This window comes from Sciurus carolinensis, chromosome X (assembly GCF_902686445.1).
Source record: "Sciurus carolinensis chromosome X, mSciCar1.2, whole genome shotgun sequence".
NCBI classification, from domain to species: domain Eukaryota; kingdom Metazoa; phylum Chordata; class Mammalia; order Rodentia; family Sciuridae; genus Sciurus; species Sciurus carolinensis.
The window spans coordinates 49,516,476-49,541,222 of record NC_062232.1 but is presented as its reverse complement, the minus strand read 5'-3'; the positions used below and the strand labels follow the sequence as shown (position 1 = coordinate 49,541,222).

The 24,747-nt window shown below is 35.1% G+C and overlaps 1 protein-coding gene and 2 non-coding genes across 3 annotated transcripts in view; 1 reads left to right on the top strand and 2 right to left on the bottom strand.

Annotated features, from left to right (window-relative positions):
- Positions 1-1,299: 1,299 nt before the first annotated feature.
- LOC124972787 (U6 spliceosomal RNA) lies at positions 1,300-1,402 on the bottom strand. The gene has a single exon (XR_007106561.1). It is a non-coding gene; the product is annotated as a U6 spliceosomal RNA (small nuclear RNA).
- Positions 1,403-8,118: 6,716 nt separating this feature from the next.
- Trnam-cau (transfer RNA methionine (anticodon CAU)) lies at positions 8,119-8,192 on the bottom strand. The gene has a single exon. It is a non-coding gene; the product is annotated as a tRNA-Met (tRNA).
- Positions 8,193-13,068: 4,876 nt separating this feature from the next.
- LOC124971477 (heat shock factor protein 3-like) overlaps positions 13,069-24,747 on the top strand; it is a 56,586-nt gene continuing 44,907 nt past the window's right edge. The window contains exon 1 of the mRNA XM_047535239.1: positions 13,069-13,167. Coding sequence (XP_047391195.1) covers positions 13,069-13,167 — 99 coding nt within the window. The remainder of the gene's footprint in view (positions 13,168-24,747) is intronic.

The window sequence follows — 24,747 nt, the reverse complement described above, 5'->3', positions numbered from 1 at the left end:
AAGGTATAAATAACATCAGCCTCTTTAAATAATTGTAGCTGCAAACTCAAAGGACAGTCTGTATGTGTATGTAACCTAGAAAGAATTTCTCATCACACACTAGTCATTTATTTCAGTCACACAAGGATGGTATCACTGTCACAGACAGCTTATGACAGAGCTGTCTAGACGAGATAAGAATAATTAAAGATTTCAGGATTTGAGCTTCTTTACATATCTTTTTTCTATGATATATAAAGATAAATATTTGTACCTATATGAAGAAAACTTTTAAAATCAAGCAAGGATGTATAAATGAAGACCTGAAAAATTGAAGACATAGGTTATCCTAAGATACAAGTCTCAGATTGTCTTTCTCTCTAAACTCCTCTGTGTATTCATTGATATTATTATCTAAAAAAATATGATTTTTTTCTTTCCACATTCTTAGTGGTGCATTATATTTGTAGATAATGATGGGATTTGTTGTTACATATTAATACATGCACACGATATAACAATATAATCTGGCCTATATCACTCCTCAGCACTCCGTCCCTCCCTCCCCACTTCCTACCCCTTAATCCATTTCCTCTGCTGATCTCCCTTTGCCTTTCATGAGATCCTGTCCCCTACCTTTCTTTTTCCTTTTTAGCTTTCACTTATGAAAGAAAACGCACACACCCCATGGCTTTCTGAGCTTGGCTTATTTCCCTTAGCATAATGGTCTCAAGTTCCATACATTTTCCTGCCAATGACACAATTTCATTTTTTCTTTATGGCTGAATAAATCTCCAGTATGTATATATACCACATTTTCTTTATCCATTCATTTGTTGACGAACACTAAGGCTAGTTTTATACTTTGGTTATTGTGAATTATGCTGCTATAAACATGGGTATGCATGTATCATTGTAGTAAGATGACTTTAATTCTTAGGGATAAATACCAAGATTGGTATAGCTGGGTCATAAGGCGATTCCATACCTAGTCTTTTTAGGAACCCCCATGCTAATTTCCATAGTGGTTGTACTAACTAACAATTCCACCAATAGTGTAAGAGAGTTCCTTTTTCTCCACCTTCCCTCCAGCATTTATTATTGTTTATATTCTTGGTTACTGTCATTCTGACTGGAGTGAGATGAAATCTCAATGAAGTTTTGATTTTCATTTCCTTGATTGCTAGGGATGTTGAATAATTTTTCATGTATTTGTTTTCTCTCAAGATGTGTCTCTTTAATTAACTTGCCCGTTTATTAATTGGGTTATTTTATTTGATTTGATATTAAGTTTTTTGAGCTAAAAAGACATGATTTTTTAAAAATATGGTATGCTTCACAAATTTGTGTGTCATCCTTGTGCAGGGACCATGCTAATCTTCTCTGTTTTATTCCAATTTTAATATATTCTCTGCTGAAGCAAACACAAAAGATATGATTTTTCAAAAGAACTTAACAAAATGAGTCTGAAGTTCTCTTGGAAAATAAAACATGAGAAGAGGCAGAAAAGTTTTGAAAAAGAAAAGTAATAATGAGATAGTGATTGTGCCAGACATTACAATATATTATAAATTTACAGCAATTAGAGAAAATTTAGTACCAGTCAAGAATTAGAAAAAAAATCAAATCAATAAACAGGACCCAGAAATAGATCCAACATATAGGAAAAACATAGATTATTCAACAAATGTCATTGATTGAATATTTACCTAGCATGTGCCGTGGCTCTGATTCCCAACACCATAAAACAACACACACATACACACACACAAAACCAAACAATAAAAACAAATGTTGTGACAACTTATTAGCAATTTTTACAAAAATATACAAAAAATAAAACTAAATTCCTACCTCTGTCCTTATGCCAAATTAGATTTTTTGTGGACAAAGGATGTTTTATTTATTTATTTATTTATTTATTGTAGTGCTGGGGATTGAATACAGGGTCTTGTGCTTGCGAGGCAAGCACTCTACCAACTGAGTTATATCCCCAGCCTTATTTATTTATTTTTTAAATTTTATTTTAATTATTTTTGTTTCGGATCAGTTTTTTTTTAATGAATGCAAATAAGGGTACAAAAAGAAACATGAAATTTTAAAGAATTCTTGGAGAGGGGAAGACAAAATCTAGAAATCACAAAGGGATTTTAATACATTTCTTTATATACAATGATTTTTATATCTTCACAAGAAAAAGAGAAACAACTCTAATACAATATATGCAAAGGACACAAACAAGCAATTCCCACAAAAAAGCAATAAATGACTAATGAACATAAAACAAAGAAGTGCTATATAAGGAATATATGTCATCTATCAGGTTGACAAAGACTAAAAACATTCCTAATGTACAATTGTGAACGAGAATAATGGGAAACATTCATTTTCAAAAAAATCAACTGACAGAAGAAGAAACTTGAACAAACTTTTAGGGAAAATTTAAATTATCTATTATAATTTAAACACATGAAATCATTAACCCATCGATTCCACTTTGTCCTGCAAATATGCCCACAAATATGAATTCATATATATGGTAACCCACATAACATAATCATTGCATAGTTTGTAATCACTGGAAGAACTATAACAACCAAATATCCATTAATAATTATGAAAACGAACGTGTGTGTGTGTGTGTGTGTGTGTGTGTGTGGTGTGGGGGTATGTTTGTGTGTGTTCACGCAGAACCAAGATCTTTGAGCATGCGAGTCAAGCACTGTGTCACTGAATTATATCCCCAGCCCTAGAAAGTTTTATAGAACTTACTAAGTGAAGAAAATAACTTGCAGAACTTATATTTAGTATGATCTCATTTTTGTTTAAAATACAGGTCCACCTAAACACATGTACGCACACATTCAGGTATATATGTTTGAACATACAGAAAGAATATAGAAGTATATATAAGACGTAGTATAAAATTCTCTAGAGTTAATAGAGACTGGGTGGGGAAGGAAGAGAACTTTTTCTTTTTAACACTGTATCTTTGTGAACCTTTTACCACAATCATGCACTTTTTATTTTAAAAAGCATAATCAGTTTCTAATAAGTAATAGTTCACAAACTAATGAAGATGGCCTAGTTAGAAGTATTCGTATCATCAGCCTCATTTCTTGCTAGCTGCCCCATTCTGCTACAGCAAAACAGAAACACTCTGTGGCTTAACAGTAAATATTTGTCAGAATTCCAGAGACTGGGAAGTCCAAGATCAAGGTGTCAGTCTGGTAAAAGCATCTTTTGTTTTGTAAAGGTCATTTTCTTCCTGCATCTGCACATGACAGAGGGTGGAGAAAGAGGTCATTTCTTATATTCTCAGCCTCATTTCTTGCCACTCACCACATGGGCCTTCACCAAGCCATTCTATTACACTTTTGCTTCTAATATGCCTTTTGCCTGGAATGCACTTTCCATATTTCTCTAAGCTGAACATCCTTCAAAAACTAGTTGAAATGTAATTCAGACTCTCTGATTCACCTCGTGTAATCAATTGGCATTTGCTCTGCTCTATCCCTGCAAATATTTTAATGCCCTTTTTCACACGTGCCTTACAGTACTTATCACATTTCATTGTTTTGTAAGTCTGTGCATCTACATTTCTTTTCTCATTTATAATCTCCTTAGAATCAGGGAGCAAGTCATATGCTGCTGTTATCTTTTTGACTGAGCCCAGTGCTTAGTTCGTAGTAGGCTTTTCACATGTTTTTAAATGAACTACTCTCATTTATTCAACAGGACACTACTAATTTTAACTAAAGCAGACATATTTATAGTAGATAGTATTATGGTGAAGTGGTTAAGAATATGGCCTGTGGGATATGGCCTGGGTTTAAAGACTGATGCTTCTACTAATTAGCTGTGCGACCTTGGTCAAATTATTTATCTTCTCTGTGCTTCAACTGTTTCATATAATACTATCTACCTCACAGGATCATTAAATGGCATAAATATGAGCATATCAAAAATATTAACTATTCTCAGCTATCATCCTCTTAATCATATTAGCATTTTGCTTTGATCACAGAAAAATAAGTACAAATGCTCTAAAGTAAATAGATAATTTTCCTTTCTTGCTTTGAGTACCAACAACAAGTAACTCTAAATTAGATTTTAGAAGTTTTCTTTAATTTTAATCCTGATAATAAACAAATCAGTATTTTTTGTTTGTTTGTGGCACTGGAAATTTAACCCAGGGGTGCTTTACCCCTGAGCTACATCCCCATCCAGTTTTTTCATTTTTTATTTTGAGACAGGATCTTAGTAAGTTATTGAGGCTGGCCTCAAACTTGAAATCCTCCTGCCTGAGCCTCCTGAATTGCTGGGATCACAGGGGCGATCTTCCCAACAGAAGCAACATTTGTATCCAGCAGTGGTCACCTTTATCCCTAAGAGTACACATTACCCCAGGTCACACTTTACCCAGGAAACCAGGTGGACAAACAACCTTCATATCTTCAATATTAGCACCTTGAGAGAGATGTTATTCAATTTTTCAAATAGGCTTACGATAGCCTTACAAATAATAACAATAGCAACAATGATAATAATAATAATAGTTTTTTCTCATTTTTTGGTAATAGTTCTTAACTTATAATGAACATTTAGGATGTTCCAGGGGCAATTCTAAGCACTTTATATACACTAACATAACTAATACTCAGTGCTGAAACTGTATGATTATATTCCAGCCACCTATACTGAATGAGAATCCACTTGCTAAAGCACAATTCTGGGAAGGGATATATTAAAAATACATCCTACCTATTGGCAAACAACTTGTAATCCAGTGCTGTGCAGTACAATACATGGTTATTGAGCACTTGAAATGGAGTTAGTACTACTGAGAAACTGAACTTTTGTTTTTTATGATTGACTCATTAAATTTATTTTTTGATACTGGGAATTGAACCCAGGGGTGCTTAACCACTGAGCAATATCTCAAGCCTGTTTTATTTTTTTTTTTTTGAGACAGGGTCTCACAAAATTGCTTAGGGCCTCACTAAATTGTTGAGGGTGACCTTGAACTTGTGATCCTCTTGTTTCAGCCTCCTGAGTTGCTGGAATTACAGGCAAGTGCCACCACTCTCAACAATTAAATTATTTTTTGTGTTACTGGGGATTGAAATCCGGGGTGCTCTACCACTGAGCTATACTGTCATCTTTTATTTTGAGACAGGCTCAGCATAGAGTTACCCAGGCAAGCCTTGAATTTGTGATCCTTCAGCCTCAACCTCCTGAGTACCTGGGATTACAGGTCACAGTGCCTGGCTAATTAATTTAAATTGAAATAATCACATATGGCTATGGGATACCTTACTAAAACATAATAGCTCCATACAAGAATTTCAGAAAATGACTGTAAAAAGTCAATCAGGAAATATTCACAGACCAAGTTTCTATTACACAGTATTGGTTTTTACAACCCTTTAAAAATTTATAAACCATTCTTACCTCAGGAGCTGTACGGATCACAGGCTGGATTTTAGCTTCAGGGATATAGGTAGCAGACCCCTGCTCCAGTCCATTAGGGATGGTGAGAAATAAACACAAATATCCAATGTGGAGTAATAACTATACTGCCTTTGAAAGTGTGAATTCAGAAATCTTAGCTGGGTGCATTACCACATGCTTATAATCCCAGGGATTTGAGAGGCTGAGGCAGGAGGAATGCAATTATGAAGCCAGCCTCAGCAACTTAGAGAGGCCCTAAGTAATTTAGCAAGACCCTGTCTCAAAATAAAAATAAAAAAGGCAGAGGATGCAGCTCAGTGGTAAAGCACCCCAGAGTTCAATCCCCATACCAAAAGAAAAAAATCTTATTCATGAGCTGGGGATGTAGCTCAGTGGTAGAGTGCTTGCTTAACATGCCTAAGGCCCTGAGTTTGATTCATAGCACTAAAACAAAAAGAAAAATAAATCTCATTTATGACAGACCATCAGACTGCATTCATGTGTTGAAATTATCACATTGTACCTCATAAATTTGTACAATTAAAATAATAATTAATTAAAATAAAATGAAGAGAAAACCCAGAAAAATGTTATTTGCTCATCACAACTTCCTATTTTTCTTATTTGTCAATAATTTCCATTATATCTTATAGACCTGTTTCCCCGACATTCATTAAAAATAATAGTAGTTGAACTGGGAGTGTAGCTCAGTGGTAGAGTGTTTGCCTAGCATGCTCAAGGTGCTGGACTCAATTGCCAGGGCAAGTCCCCTCCAAAAACAAAATCAAACAAATAAAGGAAAAGAATTTAGAAAAAACTCGAAATGAGAAGGCTATTAATGAACAACCAATTTCCATAATCTATTAAGGAATCGTGTCACTATAAAACCATTTCAGATACATTAAATTTAATTTGCTTTGAGGATGGTTATTATAATAATGCTATCATCCCTCTCAATTATGAATTTATATACTGTTGAGTCAATATAAACAGTCTTTGGTTTCTGTATTGAATGTCCCCTTTAAAAAAACTCCAGTGGCTAGTGGTATACCTCAGTCTTAGAGCTCTTGCCTAGCTTTGAGTGTGGCCCTGAATTTAATTCCTGGACTTGAAAGAAAAAAGTTCAGTGTCTGGAAGGAAAGCAGCAGATGAAACTAGAGTGGTCATGATTTGATAATTATTGAAGCTGGGTAAAATATATATGGAGATTTATTAGAATATTCTTTTGAGTTTTACATATACATGAAAATATCCATACTAATAAAATATTCTATAATATTTATTTATTATTTCAAATATTTATTATGCATTATAATATATATAGTAGTAGGTCTCATTGTGACATATTCACATATACATATAACATAATTTGCTCCAATATATTCCTCAGTACATTTTCTCTCCCCCCTTCTCCTTACCCTCTCTTTTTCCCTCTCCCTAGATCCCCTACCTCTACTCTACTTATCTCCCTTCTATTTTCATGAAATTCCCCCCTTTTAAAATTCCTTTTTTATCCCTGGCTTCCTCATATGAGAGAAAACTTTCAACCTTGACATTTTGAGTCTGGCTTATCCCATTTAACATGATGTCCCCAAGTTCTTTCCATTTACCTGAAAATGACCTAATTTTATTTTTATTTGTGGCTGAGTAGAATTCTGTCATGTGTGTGAATATATATATATATATATATATATATATATATATATATCTACCACATTCTTTTATATTCTTGAAATATCTATAATAATAAATAATAAAAATGATTTTAATTAAAATTGTAAGGCAATTAGAAATATTGAACAAATAATATTTAAGAGTCATTGTTAATTTTAGATGTAATATTGGTATTGTGGCTATATTAAAGAAAAGTATCTTTCAAAAAGGTCAATTAAAGTATCTGTGTATTAAATTATATTAGTTATGGATTAAATGATTATCTGAATATTCAAAATAAGGATTGATAGGGGTTGGAGCATGTTCTAAATGAAGCAAGAGTGATCTTAATTTGGTAATTGTTAAAACTGGATAAGAGGAAGAAAGACATTCATTATAAATTCTACTTTTATGTATGTTGATTTCTTTTGGTGCTAGGAATTGGAGAATTGAAACCAGGGTTTTGCATGGTACACATGTACTGTAACACTAAGCTATACTCCATTTCCATTGTTGGAAATTCTTATGATGAAAAAAAAAATTCAAAGTTCTATGCTCTTTGTTACCTCTAGACTTTTGTATTTGCTCTTCCAACTATGTGAAGAACTCCTGTCTTGCTTCTTTGCAAGGTCTCGGTTCAGATATCACCTCTTCATAGAACCACTCTCTGGTCCTGAAAGTCCTAGCTAAGGCTCTCTGCACTACACAGCCACCTTTCCATATCTAGTAATAGCATTGCAATTATTAAACTGTATTGCAACTGCTTGCTTATTTATTTACGGCCCTCAATATATTGCTTGGACTTTGTGAGGCAGGGATCAAGTTTACTTTGTTTGGCATTTAAATTCCATCACCCAGCCTAGTACCTGGCATGCAGTAGGTACTCAATAATTATTTGTTCAATGAGCAATTTTCAACTAAATTAGGAAAAAATAGATACCTATATCAATATTTATATCTGTTAGATTATCTGTTTATCCATCTACTCTTTTGTTCATTTATTCTCTCTCTCTCTCTCTCTTTTTTTTTTTTTTGCAGTGCTGGGAATTGAACCCAGGGCCTTGTGCTTATGAGGCAAGCACTCTACCAACTGAGCTATATCTCCAGCCCCTCATTTGTTCATTTATTTATCTAATATATATTAGGTAGTGTTACAGTAGCTAGGAATACAAAAATGAACAAAAAGGACAATAAGGACAATAGCCTTTTCTTATCATGGCATTTGCATTTTCTTCCTAGTGGGAAAAGAGAACAATAAGCAAAATTAATAAAATATATAATGAATAGCGATACAGTACAAAGGGGAGCAAATATAGGGACAAGATGTCATTGGATAGTGAATTTCAACTTAAAATAAGGTGGCCAATGAAAGTCTCACTGAAAATATGACATCTAAATCAAAATGTTAACTATATGGAGAAAGTCATGTAGATACTTGGGAAAGTTGTTTCTAGGCAGAAGAAATAAGTATAAATTTTCTTATGCTAGGAAATGTCTAGTGTATTCAATAAATAACAAGGAGGCTGATACAGCTGGAACAGCAAAGCAAGGGCAAAAGGGGAAGAGATGAAGTCTGAAATGGAGGGGAAAGGAGTGAGGCACAGATCATCTTGCGAAAAGGAAGCTGTTGGAAGATTCAGAGTAGAGAAGTATCATGACTTTGTTTGCATTTTAACAGGAACACTTTGGCTCCTGTGTGGAGAATATGTGAAGAAACCTTTTAGGGGTACAAAAAAAGGGTCACTATAAGTGATGATGACAATTATCAAGTTACCAGACTTGTAACTGGCAGGAGTCAGTTAGATATATTTTAGGAGTAATACTATCAAGATTTCCTAAAGGATTGAGATGTGATGGATATAGGTATGAGTAAAATGAGTCAAGAATTGTTTGAGCAACTGAGAGGATGGAACTGTCATTTCAAGGACTGAGAAGACTGTTGGGAGAAGCAGGTTAGGGAAAGTATCAGGAACTGGCATTCTAAGTTTGAAATGCTTTTTAGACATCCATGTGGATGTAACTGGATATATGAGTCTGGAGTTCAGAGGCGAGGTCTAGACTAGAGATATAAATTTGGAAGTTAACAAAATAAAGATGATATTTAAAGCTATGAGACTGGATGAGATCATGAAGATAATGAGTGTGAATAAAAACGAATAAGAACCAGTAAAGAAAATTGAAAAAGAGCCACTCGTGACATAGGAATCGCTATATGGGGCTGGGGAGATAGCTCAGCTGGTAGAATGCTTGCCTCGTAAGCATAAGACCCTGGGTTCAATCCCCAGCACCACTACCAAAAAAAAAAAGGAATCGCTATATGAAAGCACTCTAAATATACTTCACATACATCAGTTCATTTAATCCTCTCAAACTCCATGAAAAGTTCCTGATATTGGTCCCATTTTCAGATGAAGACACTGAGGTGCAGAGATGAGAAGTACATTAAACCAGGCACATTGGGGCGTGCCTGTAAACCCAGTGACTTGGGAGGCTGAGATAGCAGGATGTCAAGTAAAAAGGGCAGGGGACATCCCTCAGTGGTAAAGTGCCCCTGGTTTAAATCACCAGTACCAGAGAGAAAGAAAATGATATAGAAAATCACACAACTGATAAATTTCAGAACAAGAATCAGAATGCAGATGAGCTGATCTAGATTTCACAGCTCCTCCACTATGTTATCTTGATTCTGTATAAAGATGGATATAATATCTACAGGCATAGAGATTGTGACCAAGAAAAGTGTGGAATATGTCTTGAGAGGAGCATGTGCCTGGGTGCACACATGGTGTGTGTGTGTGTGTGTTTTCTTTTTGTTAGATCACAGATCATGTGAAGGAACATGGTGATTGTTAAGGTAGGAAAGGACAACTTAGATCACTTTGAAGAGGGTATTAAATTCCATGCTAAGGGATATGAACTCTATCTATGCTATGGTTCTGAATATGGTTTGAGTGTTTCCCCCAAGGAAGGGTTTGTGTATTGGAAGCTTATTCTCTAGAATGGCAATGTTGAAAGGTGGTGTGGAACAAGTAAGGCCTATTGAGAACTGGATACCTTATTGGGGCACTGTCCTTGGAAGGGGTCAAGATAGTTCTCACAGGGCCCTGAGTTAGTTCTTATAAAAGGGTTTGTAAAAAAGAGTGATCTGAGCCCTGAATTGTTTTGTGGCTTCCATGTGATCTCTCCTTCATGTACATGTGCCACCATGCAACACAGCCAAGTGGGACCTCCTCAGAGCAAACTGATTGCAGGACCATGACCTTGGACCTCCAGAATTGAGAGTTAATTACACTTCTTTTCTTTTTGTTGTGCTAGGAATCGAAACCAGGGTGTCATACATGATAAACACATACTCTACCACTGAGCTGTACCCCCAGCCCAAATCTCTTTTCTGCATACAGTACCTAACCCTGGATATTTTGTTATAGTAACAAAAGACAGGGAATAAAATATGAAAGAGCTACCATAATTTTCAGGGTAGAGGAATTATTTCTAGCAATGGTATATAAGATTATCTTGAGAAGAAAGCATAGAGGTAGGAAGACCAGTTGAAAGATAATTCCATTGTCATTGAATGTAGAGAGAAGTATGATTGCAATTAAAAGGATTGCTTAGGGGAGCACTGGTTAATCAATAGATATTTGCTGAGCCCCTTCTATATTCCTAGCCCCTGCTATAAGGAAATACTAAGAAATTACAGTGTATGAAATAGTCTTTAACAAGTTTGTAATCCAGTTAGAAAGTGAAGACAAACTTGAGAAATAATAAGCAAATACAGAATTTATAGATAGATAAGAATTACATATTGACATAAAAGTCCAAATTGATGGTAGAGACAAATAATCAGATACTGCATAATTAAAATGCAAATTGTCTGGTAGAGTTCCTCTTTAAGAAGTCTAAGATTGGTGAAAGGTCTCCAAAGCCTTCTTCAGCTTGTTTTGGAATGATGGGTGGGGAGTAGACAAATAAAAGCCAATGAGAAGAAGGTAGGGAAAAGTTAAAGAGAGATGAATCTCTCAGGCAAATAATGGTAAATCATGAGATCTTTAATCACAGCCAGCTTTATTATTACAAAATCAGTAAACCATCAGCACAAAAAAGAACAGGTATTAATTTACATATCATTCTGAGCTCATTTGAAAAGATTTTGAGAAATAAGTAATTCAACTGCACAAATAGCATTGGTCAAGGAACAGTGAAGGATAAAGATTGAATAATAAAAAATAACACTTCATAAAAAGTACAAAAAGGAGTCTGGGGTTGTGGCTCAGTGGCAGAGTCTTGCATGGGTGAGGCACTGGGTTTGATCCTTAGCATCACATAAAAATAAATTAATTAATTAAATTAAATAAGACAAAGATATTGTGTCTACTAATTTTTTTTAAAAAAGTACAAAAAGGTAAATACATCTTGACCCAAATATAAACTTTTTTTAGATTATATTTAATACTTGTAGCAATTAGTAATTCAATTTCCATACAAGAATGGCCATTTATTTTTTAAAATGAGACATTCTGCCTGTCCTTAAGAAATTTACTATTTAGGAGTTCCAGTGGCATAATCAGTTAGTGTGCCACTTACAATAGATTCACTGTTTAGGAGTGGGGGTGTAGTTCAATGGTAGAGCATTTGCCTTGCCTGTGTGAGGCTGTAGGTTTGATTCCCAGCATCATAATGTAAATAAATTCACTATTTAGTACACAAAAATTGGCATTGGGTCTCTATTATTCCCCTTTAAAACTTAGGGGAATTGAGCCTTCGGATCCATTCCACCTCTAACACTGTATGAATTTGTACATAGTAGTTACTGAGACTAAAATTGAGATAATCTAAACTAAATGTGAGATAATCCCTGTGCTATTTTATTTTATTTTTTGGTACCAGGGATTGAACTCAAAGGCACTTAGCCACTGAGTCACATCCCCAGCACATTTAATTTTTTATTTTTTTTAATTTTGAAGATGGGTCTCACTAAATTGCTGAGGCTGGCTTTGAACTCGTGATTCTCCTGACTCAGCCTCTGGAGCTGCAGTGATTACAGGTGTGCACCACACCTGGCTCCTGCTGTTATTTTTTTGTTATTACTATTAATATGTCCTGTAAAAGAGGGGGACTGATAAATTTCAAGACTCAGTTCAACTCAAGGATGTCTAAGAAAACTTCAGAAAACAGGTGGTATTTTAACCACCCAATATTTTCTAATGAAAAGGGAAACAAAAAAGAAAAACACTGGAATCTCTTACCAAGTTTCTCTCTTCATGTTCTCCTTCTCAATCTTAACAGTAGGAGGAAGGGAAGACCTATTTCCTAATATCCCAAGAGTCTTCCCTCAGGTCAAAAACATGCCAAAATATTCACCATTTCTGCAGAGAAAGGATCAAAACTGCACTTCAAAGCATTGTCTTGTAATGCCATTAAGTTCACTACCAAGCAACGTGCAACATCAAGTTAATGCAATGCCAAGCTAGCGCAATGCCATGCCCCTTGCATGCCTGATCATGACCTAAGTCATACAATATCATCTCCTCTGTAGTGTGAGGTCATGACCTATGCCATGTGGTGCCATCTTCTGCATCGCCATTACCAATGCTTGCTAATCACTGCTAGGGACAATACAGGAGTTTTCAAGTCGACATTAATTTCTCCTAACTTTCCAGTTGGGATTCAATATCAAAACTCGTGCCCAATATACGTTTCTCCATGGCTGTTTTTTTACTGCCCCTTTAAAGATTTCCCCCTACCCAAAGGACCCAGACAGTCAGTAAGTAGGGCTTTGAAATAACAATAGCTTAACCAGCCTATGAGGTTTAGCCTTTGGGCAATGAGCCCCGCCCCCCAAGGACTGTAGGCGGTACCCGGTGTTTAGTCACCGAAGGCTGCTGCTCTTTGCCTTAACCCAGTTGGTCGTCTCAGGTAACGCGGTAGCTCAAGGCTGGTGCCACTGCCTTTGCCTTCCCCTCAGTAGTGGCGCTCAAAACCATGGAGGGGGCCTCCAATGCGACGGTTCCTGGCTTTCTTATCAAGCTGTGGACGTTAGTAGACGACACCATCTTGGATGATGTGATTCGCTGGAGTGAGGTATACCTGCGTGAGGAGAGGATTGGTGTAGCAGAGGGTTGCGGGCTCAGAAAGGGTCTTTTCAAAACGTAGGAAGATTTCGGGCTGGGTCTTAAGGGCAGAGGCACCAGACCTATAACAGCCCCACACCACTTGGGTGCCAAATTCAGTTTCTTCACAAGATAAGCTTCACCTTATTCATTTCTGTGTAGTTACTGCCAAAAGCTAGCCGCTCTTTTTCTGCTTTTGTTTTCTCCTCAGAACCCCCCAAACACGTGACATACCAGTGAAAAGTCCCTCACCCCAGGATAGGAATTCCTTCCTTGGAAAGTGCCTTGGTACACACTAGTGAGCAACTCATCTACCTTCTTACTAGTGCATAAGTAACTTTTTTTTTTCCTTTTTGTAGAGCTCAGGATGAAAACCAGGGCCTCGCGCATGCTAGCAGAGCGCTCTCCCACTGAGCTGCACCCCGCCCCCACTTTTCCTTTTCTTTTTAAATAATGGGAACTTTCCTGCCAAGTGTACCCAATTGAGTGTCTTGAGTGCTTTTAACAAGACCAACTTTTCACTGCTTCTGAGCGCATTTACTTGTAGATTCCATTCCTCACCAGACCATGTCAGTTTTCTTCCAAACAGTGAGCTGGGTGGGCTTACGGAAGTTTGCACATTCCCCAATCAGGAAGTCTGATGCTTGCTCAGGCAACATTCTAGGATTTTGATTTATGCTAGTCCTTAAATCACCTAAATACAGAATCAGAGAAACCTATGGGATCAGTTTAAAGCCCAGTCCTCTAACTTGGTAACTGTCACCTTGGTAAATATACAAGTAAACTGAGGTAGGACTTTAACCTTTTATTTTTTTTTCTTTTTTCTTTCTTTTTTTATTTTGGTGCTGGGGATAGAACACAGGGCCTCATGCATGCTAAGCAAGCAGTCTGACATTGAGCTATACTCCCCACCCCTAACTTTTTATATTTTTGATATATATATATATATATATATATAATTCAAATGTATATATTATCTATATATGACATACATATTGATTTTATATTCATATATAAAATCAAACACAAATATAAAGTGGTAGAATGAACTCATAAGTTCTATAGCCCACTTAAGTAGTGATCAGCTCATGGCCCTTCTTGTTGCATGGGTAGCGTCTACTCTCCCTCTAATTATTTTGAAGCAATGCTTCATGTGGTATCATTTAATTTATAAATTCATACATATGGCTAAAAGGAAAGAAATTCAGAAGTAAAATTCTTAATGCTTAAGAAATAAGGTGTAGTTCAGTGTGCAGGGAGAGGCCCTGGGTTTGTTCCATGAACAGCACTCCAAATATACTGCTTTGGGCTGGGGATGTAGCTCTGTGGTAGAATGCTTATAAGGCCTTGGGTTCCATCCCTTCTACCACAAAAAATACAACTCTATATCTCCTTCTCTCTCTCTCTATATATATCTCTATCTATCTATATATTAAATGGACCCAGAATTTGAATAAAATGAGTCCTTCTTACTGTTAACTGTGGGATATTCATGATTCTGAATCTGTCTGAATGCCTTCAACCTGTGTTTCTGAAGGAATATTTATGAAAGTGCTTGGTGAAAGACAAAAATTCTGTGGGGCTCCATGGCTCAGGCCTGTAATCCCAGCAGCTTGGGAAGCTAAGGCAGGATGCTCAGGAGTTCATGCTCAGCCTCAGCAACTTAGTGAGGCCCTAAGTAACTCAGCAAGACCCTGAAACAAAAAAAATATAAAAAGGGCTGGGGATGTGTTCAGTGGTTAAGTGCCCCTGGGTTCAATCCCCAGTATCAAAAAAAGAAAAAAAAGGTAACGTTCTATATAGGTATGTTGCATTCCTTATTTTGAAGTACAGACCAATAAAAAATTTTCATTTTTGTGTTTATATTTTTATGTGGTGCTGAGGATCAAACCCAGTGCTTCAAGTGTGTGAGGCAAGTGCTCTACCACTGAGTTATAGCCCCTGCCTACTTTTTAATTGTTGTTATTTTTTATTAATAAAATACACTTGCTTATATTTATTTTAAAACCATTAAGATAAATGTGAAAGCAATAAATGATTAGCTTTTGTTTCATAATGTCTGCTTCATAATTGAAGAGATACATAAGCATAAGCCTTCTAAATGACTTATCTAATTATTTTGGGAAATGTGCATTTGCATAACAGCACTATTTTCCATTAAATTTCACTCTTTCCCCGACCCATGTCCACCTTCTAAAAACTTGACTCTTCCAGTTCTTAAGGCAAACCCTCTATTACTGAGCTATACCCCGAGCACCTGTAATGTATATTAAAATATATATAATGTCTATCTATAATCTATGGGGAAAATAACAGTGGAGGCTTCTGTTGTGGGGGACAGGTTTGAGTAGAAAAGGGAATGGGAAATGTTTTTAGGAAATGGTAAGCTGTTACCTAAATCCAGTACATCTCTTGATGGGATTTGGGTCACAAGTATATACATTGTGAAAACTTCCTTAAAACTGGTTAATTTCACTAAATGTATTTTTTCCTATTTTTTTCTGAAAAACACCAAACAAATGTCAAACTCTGAGTTACTGATATGCATACTGAAGTGTTTAAGAGTAAGAGTGTAATGTGCTGATGTCTCCATCTTTCAAATGAATCAAAAAATAAGATGGGTTAGTTATAGAAAGGCATACAATGGAGCAAATAGAGTGAAAAATTAATCATAGAATTTATGTAATAAAGATGTGGGCATTCAACTTTTTTGTGTTCTTAAATTTTTTTGTGACAAAAAGTTGGGGTAAATATATATTATTGACCTAAGGCATTTGGAAGTTTGAGGAAATGCTTTATAGTGAGTGAATTTTTTAAAAAGCATTTTCATAGCAGGGGTTGAAAGTATAGCTCAGTTGTAGAGAGCTGGCGTAGCATATAGGAGGCCCTCTATTTGATCCCCAGGAAAACAAAAATGCAAACACACACAAGCCTTTACACAAAATCCACTAAAATCTTTTTTGGGGGGAGGGGCATTATAATTTATAATTTATATTTTTTTTACTTTTACAGACTGCATTTGATTCATTGTACACAAATGGGGTACAACTTTTCATTTCTATGGTTGTACACAATGTAGATTCACACTATTCATGTAATCATACATACACATAGGGTAATATTGTCTGTCTCAGTCTATTATCTTTCCTTCTCCCACCCCCCTCCTGCCCCATTTCCCTCTACACAATCCAGTTTCTCCATTCTTCTCTTGTCCCTCCACCATTCCCCCCTTATTATGTATCATCTTCCACTTATCAGAGAAAACATTCAGCCTTTGGTTTTATGGGCTTGGCCTATTTCACTTAGCATGATATTTTCCATCTTCATTCATTTACCAGCAAGTGCCATAATTTTATTCTTCTTTATGGTTGAGTAATATTCCATTGTAATATTCCATTTATCCATTCATCAATTGAAGGACATCTCGGTTGTGAATTGAACGGCTATGAACATTGAGGTGGATGCATCACTGTAATATGCTGATTTTAAGGCCTTTGGGTATAAACCGAGGAGTGGGATAGCTGGGTCAAATGGTGGGTCCATTCCAAGTTTTTTGAGGAATCTCCATAATGCTTTCCACAGTGGCTGTATCATTTGCAACTCCACCAGCAATGTATGAGTGTGCCTTTTTCCCCACATCCATGCCAACATTTATTATTGTCTATGTTCTTGATAATAGCCATTATTCTAATTGGAGTTAGATGAAATCTTAGAGTGGTTTTAATTTGCATTTCTCTGATTACTAGAGATGATGAACACTTTTTCATATATTTGTTGATCACCTGTATGTCTTCTATTGTGAAGTGTCTGCCCATTTCCTTAGCCCATTTATTGATTGGGTTCTTTGTATTTTTGGTGTAAAGTTTCCACTAAAATCTTATGTCACATTTACATATAGTAGATAAATGTTGCTTTTAGGCTTTGCGTGATTTTTGTCTTACATGACATTTAATGTGCACATCGAAGTAGTCATATTTTATAGATAGTGGTGTACTAGAATGGGCTGACTATTGCTCAGAGGTGTTTATGAAAGCCAATTTTACTCATCTCACAACTCTGCATTCAGTGTCTTCATAGTCACAGAGTGAAATCATCATGATTTACATTTGGAAATCACCAAATACCACAAATCATCCCCATGTCTCCAGGCTAATGTTAAACAATAGTACAATACCCACTTTTGTAACAAAATTGGGGTGGTTTCTCTGCAGAATATCTATTTTAAAAGGTGTTTTTGAAGAAAAAAAAGTAGCATGATTCTATATGGCTAGTCCAAAATCAAACAAATGTTTTTCATAGCACCGTAAAATTTTACTGTTTCATTCCTTAAATATACTGTAATATACTGACATGGATCTACTTCTGTTCTACCAAGCACTAGTCCTAGAATCACTCCAATCAACAGATCTTTTTCTTTGTTTCACTTTATTTATTTATTTTTTGTAGTGCTCAGAAGCAAACTCAGGGCCTCACATGTGCTAAACACATTCTCTACCACTGAGGCTTCCCTACCCCAAGAGACTTTTCTTGAGTGCCAGTTATGTATTAGGCACTGATCTATATCCTCTTGCGTAAGAGTGGGCTGTAAAGTCACGTGATAAAACTCTGTTACATCACTAAAGGAAACTCAATAGAAATTTGTCAAAATTTAAAAAATCAGATTTATCAATGGGATAGACTCCAGAATATCTATTATGTCTTATATTTTCAACCAATACTGGTTTCTTCCCTTCCCAATTCTCACTTATTGAACACTTACTGAACATTTACTTTGAATCAGGTATTGCTTTAAGTTACTTTACGTAAGTCAACTGATTTATGCCTCATAAATATGGTAACTATTAGCTGTGTTTGCAAATGAGGAAATTGACACAGAAACAAGTGAAGGGACTTGGCTCGGTGAAGGTTACAATAGCTAGTAAGTTGTGGAGTTGGGTAGAGACCCAGATAGTCTGACTCAAAATGTGTATTGAACCCAGGGCCTTGTGCTTCTTAGGCAAGCACTCTACCACTGAGCAACATCCGCAGCCCTCAAAATGATTTTTTAACCACTGCATCATTAACAAATTTCAAGTTAGGTTGCCTGGATATAACATATTGAACCCATTAGAACTGGAAAAATAAAATTTACATTATTTTTCAATGATAATAACTAAAGTTTGTAAGGTTATGTTAAAAGATATACTTAAATATTATTAGCAGTAAATTAGTGGTTCAACCCTCCTTTTTAAAAAAAGGTCTATGATAGAATGCAATGATTAGAGCCAGAAATTAAATGCAAGGAGAATGACTCCAGTGTCTGGTTTTTTAGTTTTTTTTTTTTTTTTAACCCAGGCTCCTTATCCATTAAGCCACATCCTCAGCCTTTTTTTATTTTGAGACAGGGTCTCACTAAGTTACTAAGGGCCCCACTAAGTTTCTGAGGCTTGCTTTGAACTTGCAATTCTCCTGCCTCAGCCTCCTGAGCCACTAGTATTACAGGCCAGTATCACCATGCCCCACTCATTCTGTAATTTGTTATGTTTTATCTGCTTAAAATTTCTCACCTGAGCATTTGCAGTTCTCAAATTATTATTGTCAAATCTTTTCTTTTTGATTTACCTGTATGTATTTTGTTTCAGCTAAGTTAGATTACTTGCTGCTCTCTGAATAGAACTTTATTTTCCTTTTCAAAATCCTAATCAAATTCTCCAAAGCCTACCACCTTAGTGAAAAAAAATCTGATTTCTCAAATTACATATGAGATTTCTTATTTCTTACTGATTTTACTTGGACATGTATTAGTGTTATTTATAGATTGTTCGTACACCTCTTTTTACACTAAAAACTTGTTGGGAGGGGAAACTAACTTTCAAACCCACTTTACCACATCATGCACATATTCCTAGCTTGGGACTTCAAAGTAAGAAGGTGAAAGGTACAATAAAAGCACCATTTAGGGCTGGGGAGATAGCTCAGTTGGTAAAGTGCTTGCCTGCAAGCACAGGACCCTATGTTCAATTCCCAGCACCGCAAAAAAAAAAAAAAAAGAAAAAAAAAGCACTATTTAAATTAATTTGATTTTTAAAATTTTATCTACATAGAATTAACCAGAAAGATGTCTATTGTCTGTAAACCAAACTGTGAGCTTAGGAATAGGTTTACTTTATACATGATTTCACGGTTTTAGTTCTTTTCTTTCTTTTTGGACTTGGCTACACAATGGGTGGAGAGATATTATTCCTGGAAAAGTTCTAGTAGATGGCATAATCCTCTTTATTATTGTGAAAGGGACACTTAGCCCAGACCCAACCCCATGCAAAATGATGTATTTTCATTCCAATGTGTACTAAGTAGGTCCTGCACCTATGTCATTGAATTTGCACCTTGCTGGGTGTGGTAGCTCACACCTGTAATCCCAGCACCATGGGAGGCTGAGACAGGAGGATCCCAAGTTTGAGGCTTGCTTTGACAACTTTGTGAGACCCTGTCTCAAAATAGAAAAGCACCGGGGATATAACTCAGTGATAAAGTGCCCTTTGGTTCAATTCCCAGTATAAAAAAAAAAAAAGGAAGAAAGGAAGGGGGGGGAGAGAGAGAGAGAGAGAGAGAGAGAGAGAGAGAGAGAGAGAGAGAGAGAGAGAGAAAGAGAAAGAGAAAAAGAGGAGAAGAGAAGAAAAGAAAAGAGAAGAGAAAGAGAGAAAAAGGAAGGAAGGGAGGGAGGGAGGGAGAGAGAGAGAAAGGAAGGAAGGAAGGAAGGAAGGAAGGAAGGAAGGAAGGAAGGAAGGAAGGAAGGAAGAAAGAAAGAAAGAAAGAAAGAAAGAAAGAAAGAAAGAAAGAGAGAGAAAGAAAAGAAAGAAAGAAAGAAAGAAAGAAAGAAAGAAAGAAAGAAAGAAAGAGAAAAGAAAGAAAGAAAAATGTACACCCAAGACATTGATCTTGGTTATGCATGGCTAGCTGTACTGCTTACACTTGAACTGGGTGAAGATCTGCAAAATTTTTTTAATGCTGTTGTTGGTGGGGTAGGTGGGAGAGAGCGCCACCTAGTGCCTTTCTGAGTTAGCTGTTGCTTCTGACCCTGAGATTTCCTAGTAACCAAGTTGGTATGTAGTTAAAAACCGTTTGAGTATGTTCACCCAAACTAACATCATCTTAAGAATTACTGCTCTTTCACAATAAATATATTAAGTTAACAAGCAAGACGCAAAGAAAAAAATGCTACATATTCTCAGTTATTTCTGGAAGCTAAAAATAGTTGATTTCGCAAGTATCACAATTTACTCTCATGTTGAATCTAGGGGGAAAAAGACTTCAAAGTACAAGGGTACAGGAATCAGGAAGAGGGAGGAATGATAGGGTAGTAGGAAGGGTGGGTATGATCAAAGTACATTATATGCATATATGAAAATTTCACAAAGAAACTCATTTTGTACAATTACTCTTCGTTAATAAGTATTTTTAAAAGATGTTTGAAAGTTGATTTCAGAGAAGTGATTAGAATATTAGTTACTGGAGACTAGGAAGGGTGACGGAGGGATAGGGCATAATGGATACCAAAATAATGTTAGGAGGAATAAGTTCTAGTGTTCTGTAATACAATAGGTAACTAGTCTATACCAATTTATGATATATTTCAAAATAACTACAAAGGAGTCCAAAGATTGCCAACATATAAAAACAACCATAGATGGGGACTGGAGTTGTGTAGCTCAGTGGTAGAGCACTTGCCTAGCCCATATGAGGCACTGGGTTTGATCCTTAGCACCACATAAAAATAAATAAATAAATAAATAAATAAATAAATAAATAAATAAAGGTCTAAAAAACTTTTTGTAATTGTCCTTTCTCTCTCTCTCTATACACACACACACACACACACACATATATATACTAATTATATTGATTTAATCATTATACATTGTGTTTCATGGGCTGGGGATATAACTCAGTTGGTAGAGTGCTTGCCTTGCAAGCACAAGGCCCTGTGTTCAATTCCCAGCACTGACAAAAAAGAATACATTGTGTTCATGTGCTGAATTTTTATAATACATATACACCTCATAAAGATTTACAAATATGTCAATGAAAAAAATTTGAAAGCAATTATTACCTTTCAGATATTATAAATATAAATGTGTGCAGGAGTACTGAAGCTTGAGCAACTGTGTATTTGTGTGTGTGTTTGAAAATTTTGAAAGTACAGAAAAAAATAATGTCTATGATTACAACATTCAAAGGTAACCCAAATTTTATGTATTCTTTTACATGGTGATATAAATGTATTTATACAGGTTGGTATATATCTTTACAAATGCACATTTATTTACTAAATTTTGTAATTAACTTTTTCATTAGTATTATATTTTAACCATTCTCTTATACTCAAAATTGAATATTTAAAAAATATTTTGCTGTGCACTTATAGTTCCAGGAACTCAGGAGGCTGATGCAGGAGCATCTCTTGAGCCCACAAGTTTCAGACCACCCAGGGCAATGTAGCAAGACCTGGTTTCTAATCATCATAGTTGTTGTTATATCATCATCATCATTATCTCATGATGACATGATGAATACATTTGTACAAAAAAGTTTTTCATCATTTCTGCTTCTTTGGAATAGATTCGTAGGATGGAAATAATTAAGTTAAAGGATATGAGCTTTTTGCAGTCTACATTCCACGTATGGAACATAGGGTCTTGTGGTAATAGCAATTTAAAGACCATTCTTATTACCAAATGACATTTCAGAAAAGTTATACTGATTTATATAATGACCAAATGACCAGTAGTGATTTAAAAGTGTCATTCATTAAAACAATAAAAGTTACTGCTGACATACGTTCTTTCCAATTAATACAGAACTAACTGGAAGCAAGCATTTCCTTTGTAAATTTGTCAGCAGTATTTTGGGTCTTATTGGGGCTGAAATGATAAAGTCATGGTTTACAAAGGTAATGTGAGGTATAATAAGGCATTTTTAGATTATTTGTTGGGAACAGATGTATACTCATACAGGTTAACTATTTTATGATGTACTTGAGCTTTTGAAAAGTTGTGTGTGTGTGTATGCATGTCTGTAAAATCAAGTTATTAAAATTTAGTTGTAGATGAACACAATACCTTTATTTATTTATTTTTATGTGATGCTGAGGATTGAACCCAGTGCCTCTCATCTACTAGGCAAGCACTCTACCACTGAGCTGCAACTGCAGCCCTCAAGTAATTTTTAAATATATTTAAAATTCTGAATACAATGTATGCTTATCATAGAAAATTTGTAAACTGGAGACTAAAATAAATATACCCAAATGCGAAACAGTGATTATTTCTGGGAGGCGATATTTCAGTTTTCTTTGTACTTTTCATGTTTTTTGCATGGAAATAAGATAGCATATTTAACATTGTACTACTTAAGTCAACTTAAGTAAAATCTCATTTTATGTTTCTGTACATATATATGTATACATATATGTATCAGTGTCTGAATATATCAGTGTATATTCAGTGTATATATTTATAAACATACAGAGAGAAAGAAAAGTGCATATGTAGACAGATCTTTGGAGTTCTTTTTTTTGTGTGTGTTCTGCTGGGGATTGAACCCAGGGCCTTGTGCATGTGAGGCAAGCACTCTACCAACTGAACTATATCCCCAGCCCTGGAGTTCTTTACAATGTTACCCATTGCTATCTTTGGATGGTGGGATTTTTATGATTTATTTTTCTTTGTTCTTTAATTTTACATTGATAATGTGTCATTTTAAATAGAGTCAATTTTTTAAAGGGAAACACTTAAAATATTATATTATGCACAGTTTTATCTAAGACAGCATTTTTAGTGTTACAGTATATTTTGTCATAGAAATATGTCGTAAGTGATGTAATCTTTCCCTATGATTTCTGGACATGAGCATTTCAGAAAAATATTTTAAATATATGAAGGAAAATGTACCTTTAAAAGTAATCAATGTCGTGTTTCCTTATGTAATTTAAGTAATCACTAATTTATCTTTTTCATACACTTCCTTTATTAGTATTAACAGTTTAATTTTCATAAAATGAAAGATGGACCAAAATATATAACATGTTTAAACTGGAACATACATTATTATATTTCATTTGAACTTTTATTATATATTATTTTCAAACCTTTAAATGTTCAGATACCATTTATCCAATTTAGAAGTGATTTTCTCGAGGACCTTTTTCACTTTCTGAATACTTTTAATTGAGTCATCATTTGTTTGTATATCTACAGAGGATTGATCAAGGGAAGGAATAGTCTAATCTGACATTATGCAGATTTTCCCTGTTACCTTCTCTTATCTCTGAAGTCCAGTCAATTCTGGAAAAAGCATGAGCTGAGTGGAATCTAGGGATTCTGTTCTGAGAATAATTTAGTTTGGTTTATAGTTGGCCCCAAGGGCTCTGAGAGGCAATTCCAATTAAAGACAATTCCCAGCCAAACACACACACCTTTAATAAGAGTGACTCAGGAAGTCTGAGAACAAACTAGACTAGAATGAATTAAAATTCTTGGATTTTCTCTCTTGGTGCCTTTTAGGATTATGATGATCCATTTCACTTCTAAAGAACTGAACTAATTGTGAGGTAATATGGAGAAATGACAGATAAGCAGATTTTTCTAAATCTTAGTCCAAGTGGATAGTAAAATTTAAGCCACATAATATTGAAGTTAATTCATTTGTTATAATTTCATTGAACATTAAATTTATAATTTTATAAAATGAGCAATATCACCTTTGACTACTTCTAAAATAATTTTTATTGAAGTAATTTGTTTTAGAAAATTATAGAAAATAAAAATAACCAAAAAAGATTATATTACCATCCAGTGAAATTACTCTTAATGATTTGCAAAATATTCTTTTGTGGGTATCTTCTTTTCTGTGTGTGGTGCTAGAGATCCAACCCAGGCTTTACACCTGCCAGACAAGTACTCTACCACTGAACTATGTCCCCAGCCCAATAAATTTATTATAAAATGATTTGTTTTATACTATTTGAAAATTTGCTTATTTCACTTAAAATATATCCTCATGAACATTTCCATATCATTAAATTCACTTCTACAGTTTCATTTTTATGTCACTATAACATTCATTTGTATGGATTTTTCATTCTCTTAGTATATTATTTTCAATTTTAAATATTAAATACAATTTATGTAACAGTTTATAGATAAATCTTTATACATATCAATAATTCAATATACATTCTAAAATTTGAATTTTCATCTCTCTCCCTCTCTCCTTCCCTCCCTTCTTTCCTTCCTTTCTTTAGTGCTAGGGATTAAACTCAGGGGTTGATATATGCTAGGCAAGTGTTCACCCTCTGAGTGGCATCCCCGGCCATTTCTATTTTGTTTTCAGACAGTTTCATTGCGTTGCACAGAATTGCTTCAAACTTGTGATCCTCCTGCCTCACTCTCCTAAATTTGGATTACAGGCGATCATCACCTTGCCAACTCATGACTGTTCTAATTCATATTTTGAATACTTTTATTTCAAACCTTGTCTAATTTTTTGAATTTCTCAAATTTTTTCCTTTTTT